This window comes from Cebus imitator, unplaced genomic scaffold (genome assembly GCF_001604975.1).
Source record: "Cebus imitator isolate Cc_AM_T3 unplaced genomic scaffold, Cebus_imitator-1.0 Scaffold306, whole genome shotgun sequence".
NCBI classification, from domain to species: domain Eukaryota; kingdom Metazoa; phylum Chordata; class Mammalia; order Primates; family Cebidae; genus Cebus; species Cebus imitator.
The window spans coordinates 748,417-753,057 of record NW_016107621.1 but is presented as its reverse complement, the minus strand read 5'-3'; the positions used below and the strand labels follow the sequence as shown (position 1 = coordinate 753,057).

The window sequence follows — 4,641 nt, the reverse complement described above, 5'->3', positions numbered from 1 at the left end:
GGGGTGAGCATTGTTGAATAGGATGCCAGGAAACACTGTTGGGATGGAACAGGGTGCTTGTGAAGGGGCAAGATCACGCCACTGCACTCCAGCCTGGGAGACAGAGCAAGACTCCATCTCCAAAAAAGAAAGAAAGAAAGAAAGAATGCTGAAGAGGAAGAGGAGAAGGGTTTCTTAGGAAGGAAGATACCTGAGAAAGCTCATGGGGTAAAGAGGGGAGGAATCCAGGGAAGAAGGCAGGATTGGGGAAGGGAGGTCTAAAGAGGGGCAAGATGGAATCCTGCAGATGTGGTCCCCAGGGTAGGATGGTTGTTAGGGGCGGGCCCACCTGGTCATGCTGACCCTCCACTCCTGCCCCTAGATCCATGAATCCCAGTGACATGCCTGCTGGCCACCATTGCCCCTCAGACTCTGCCCTCCGGGATGAGACGAGAGACCCCCAGGGCACAGAGCTGATCCCCAGGAGAGCCATCAGTCGCTCTCCAACCTGCGCCCGCTGCCGCAACCATGGCGTCACCGCCCACCTCAAGGGCCACAAGCGCCTCTGCCTCTTCCAGGCTTGCGAGTGTCACAAATGTGTCCTCATCTTGTGAGCATGAGATCTGGGAGGGGAGGAGGTTGGGCCTCGTCCAAAGAGTCGCTGACCTTTGACTCACAACTCCCCACTTTTAGGGAGCGCCGCAGGGTCATGGCTGCCCAAGTGGCCTTGCGTAGGCAGCAGGAGGCCCAGCTGAAGAAGCGCCTGATGAGGAGAGGGGAAGCCTCTTCCAAAACTCCCAGCCGCATCAGAAAGGTCCCCTGTGAGTGTCTTTGACCAGCGATGGGGAAGGGGTTTTAGTATAGCAAGCAGGCGTGGGAAAAAGAGGCCCAGCCCTGCCGCTGAATTGGTGTGCAACCTCTACTCCCTTGGCCTCGGCTGTCTCAGTGTTGGGAGAACACAGCAAATTCTGTGGGTCAAAAATGAGCTGGAGGGGGAGATGAGAACTTTCTGGGGTTGGGGTAGGATAGGGGTCAGGAGAAAGGGCTCACTAGAGCTCTCCCTGGTCCTTCACAGCTGGAAAAGAGAACATAGCACCTCAGCCTCAGACACCCCGTGGGGCAGTCCCGCTGGCACTGACACCCCCTGGGAAGGTAAGGAGAGGCTGAGGCCTGAGAAAGTGCCCCCCACCCTAGTTCCTACCCAGACCCTTTCTTCTGTGCCCTCAACACCTGGGTTCTAGTCCCAGCCCTGGTTTGCTATATAATCTGGTCAAATCACTTCTCTTCTCTAGGCAAAATGAGGGGATGGGACTTTAAGGCCCTCCCAGCTCTAAAGTTTTGGGGTTCTGCCCACATCCGAGAATAAGCCCACTCCTTCTCCAGCCTTGTACCCAACTCCAGTCCCGTGCCCTCTGCCCCTGCAGGAGAACTCCTGTGGGCCTCTGCTACTCAGCCATCCCTTGGAAGCCTTGCCCTTTTCCTGGACTCCAGTGCCTCCTGGCCCCTGGGTCCCTGGACACTGGCTGCCTCCAGGCCTCTCCATGCCATCACCAGTGGTATGCCGCTTGCTGTACCAAGATCCAGCTGTCTCTCTGCCTCTCTTTCCTGGTACGATGGTAATTCAACAGATATTTTAGTGTTAATCTGCCACATATTGGGAAAGGAGGAGGAAGAGGGCACAGGTGGGGAGAGGGAGGAAAGAAACTGTGACCTTGACCCCTATACACTCTGCATTCTCTTATTCTCATTAGGCTTTGACCCTGGCACCTCCCTCCCGCTGCCCACTCATGGGCCCTTCACCACCTGCCCAGGATCTCACCCAGTACTGACAGCTCCTCTTTCTGGAGAGCCCCAAGGGCCCCCTAGCCAGCCCCTCACGTGAGTAGGGAGAGAAGGATGTGTATCATGAGCCTAAGCCTGTGCTTGACACCACAGTGGATAATGAAGAAGAAAAGGTCTCAAGACTAATAGGCAAGGCAGAGCTCTCCTAGTACTGCCATTTCCTAGCTGTGATGCTTTGGGAAATTAGCTTTACCTCTCTGAGCCTGTTTTTCTCTCAGTAATTTGGAGACACTATTACTTACCTCTCTGGTTGTTGTAAGAATTATCAATAATGTATGGACTAGATGTAGCACAGACTCTTTAATAGTAGCGATTTTATCTGCTTAAACAGATTTGACGGGGTAATCTGATATGGGAGGCAGTGATGGTGAGAGCCTCAGAGACCCTGGAAAGGGGGCAGAGGCCATTAGGGAAAGCTCCCCAAAGCTGAGCCAAGCTCTCCTTCAAGTTCTATGGGAATTGGGGAACTGGGAAAGGGGACCCAGACTCTGGTAGGGCAGGGACAGTAATCCCAGCTAGGTGTTTTTTAAAAACTGACATCAGGCAGGGCCTGGTGGCTCACACCTATAATCCCAACCCTTTGGGAGGCTGAGGTGGGAGGATCACTTGAGGCCAAGAGTTTGAGACCACCTGAGCAACAGAGTGAGACCCTGTCTCTACAGAAAAATTAAAACTTAGCCCAGATTGGTGGTGCACACCTGTTTTCCTGGCTACTTAGGAGGCTGAGGTGGGAAGATGGCATAGGCTAAGGAATTCGAGCTTATGGTGAGCTATGATCACACTGCCAATGCACTCCAGCCTGGGTGACAGAGCAAGACCCTGTGTCAAAAAAGAAAAAAAGAAAGAAAGAAAAGAAAACACGGGTGATTTCCCATAATCCTCACAGTAGCTCTGGGAGGAAAAAGTTGGCAGGGATTTTTACTTTACTGAGAATAAAGTAAGTCAAGACAGGGGATGGGGACTTAACCACACAGCTTAATGGGCCAGCAGGCTCTCAGATTCCCAGATCAAAATATGGCAAAATCCTGCCCCTCTTTCAATGTGTGCATGTCTGCTCATGTGTTTAATCACCCTGGCATCTTCTCTCCTTGTTTCTAGACACTCAACTCTGATACTCCAGCCCTGTGGCACCCCAGACCCTCTTCTGCTACAGCCACAGGTCCTGGGAAAGAAGTGGGATCTAGGATGCTGGGAGGAGGTTGAGCCTGGGGAAGGGAAAAGCAGGAGACTGTGAAGGAACCAGGGGCTGAGGAACACTTAGAGGGTGGGCAGAAGTGGGGGTTCCCAGTCTGCTTCTCTTCCTTTCCCTTGCAGGCCTCTGGAGCCTCTCGCCTGGCTCGGATATCTGCCCCCTCAGAGCGGCAGCTGCAGCAAGAGGCAGCTGAAGCCCTTGTGGGGCTGAAAGATTCATCCCAGGCTCCCCGTGTGACCCCTTTTGTGCCCCCGAACCCTGCCTGGATCTCCCTGCTTCACCCCTGTGTCCCACCAGGTAATGTGTTCCATGAAACGAGAGGATGGGATAGGGATGGTTGGGAAATGGAGGTCACTGAAGTACACAGGGACTAACCAAGGAGATGAGGGGGTTGGCAGGTTGAACATCCTCAGGTCCAGGCCTCCAAGCTCCTCAGACTGGCCCCTGGGATTGCAGCTGAGAGTTGTTCAGTGAATCCATTTTATCAGTTTTGTACTCGACAGCAAATTTCTTGATGTCAAGGAAAGTGGGGCCCTGAGAAAGGCAAAGACTTGACCAAAGGCATATAGTCAGACAGTGGCAGAGAACCCAACACTGTGTCTCTGGACCCAGGCTGCTTGCTGAAGTCTGGAGTGGGGTCTGGCCTGGGAGGAGGTCTGATAAGTGCCTTCAAGGAGCTTCTGTTCTAGTTGGGAAACTTGGATGCCTTCACAAGACTTAGTAACAAACCTGGAGAAGACTGGAGGATTAAAGAGTGAGAACAACCTAGGGGGACAGACAGGGAAAGCTGCAAAGTCTCTTCTCCAAATAGCGGATTGGACAAACTGGCCTGGAGGAACTGCTAGAGCAGAGGGAAAGGAGGCCAGAGAGGCTTCTGATGCTGGAGACCCTGCCGGGCTTAGGTGTCTAGACCAGCAACTGTACATGAAGGGGAGCCAGGGAACGTTTCTGAACTAAGCAAGGACAAATTCAGAGACCATGAGCTTTAGAAGGACAAGTAGATGGCTTTGATGGAGGGTTTGGAGGAGGCAAGACTGGAGGTGGGAAAATTAGCAAGGAAGTCTGTGAAACACTCCAGGAGAACAATGATGAGGCCTGAATTGGATGCGGTAAAAAGAGGGGATTGCTAGGAGGAAAAAAGGATGTGGTCTGATCCTGCCCCTTCCTTCCTGCCTATAGCTCCTGCTGGAGGAAGAGGATTCCAGCCTGTTGGCCCTGCTCTTCGACCCAGCCCAGCCCCTTCTGTTGCTCTACATATTGGCCGTCTGGGGTCCATCTCCCTCCTGAGCTAGAAACCCGGAGATGGAGGCTGCCTTGCTGTAGCAGGGAGGTGACAGCCTGCTGGCACTGTGTATTTAGTATTTTACTTAGGGATTTATGCATGGAATTTAATGTAGTACAAGCTTCGGGCCTTTTTTTCTGAAGCTTTCAGGCACTTCATAACTTTCAGTTCCTTTTGTATTGTGGGCATTTATTAGCTGGGCATGGTGGCGCATGCCTGTAGTCCCGGCTACTCGGGAGGCTGAGGCAGGAGAATTGCCTGAACCCAGAAGGCGAAGGTTGCGGTGAGCCAGGATCACGCCATTGCACTCCAGCCTGGGTAACAAGAGCGAAACTCTGTCTCAAAA

General features: G+C 52.9%; 1 protein-coding gene across 1 annotated transcript in view; it reads left to right on the top strand.

Annotated features, from left to right (window-relative positions):
- The window catches only part of DMRTC2 (DMRT like family C2), a 6,097-nt gene extending 1,603 nt beyond the window's left edge, over positions 1 to 4,494 (top strand). The window contains exons 2-9 of the mRNA XM_037729428.1: positions 362 to 589; positions 673 to 800; positions 1,055 to 1,131; positions 1,407 to 1,587; positions 1,731 to 1,857; positions 2,920 to 2,980; positions 3,136 to 3,310; positions 4,193 to 4,494. Coding sequence (XP_037585356.1) covers positions 366 to 589; positions 673 to 800; positions 1,055 to 1,131; positions 1,407 to 1,587; positions 1,731 to 1,857; positions 2,920 to 2,980; positions 3,136 to 3,310; positions 4,193 to 4,305 — 1,086 coding nt within the window. The 5' untranslated portion in view covers positions 362 to 365 and the 3' untranslated portion in view covers positions 4,306 to 4,494. The remainder of the gene's footprint in view (positions 1 to 361; positions 590 to 672; positions 801 to 1,054; positions 1,132 to 1,406; positions 1,588 to 1,730; positions 1,858 to 2,919; positions 2,981 to 3,135; positions 3,311 to 4,192) is intronic.
- The last annotated feature ends 147 nt before the right edge of the window (positions 4,495 to 4,641 follow it).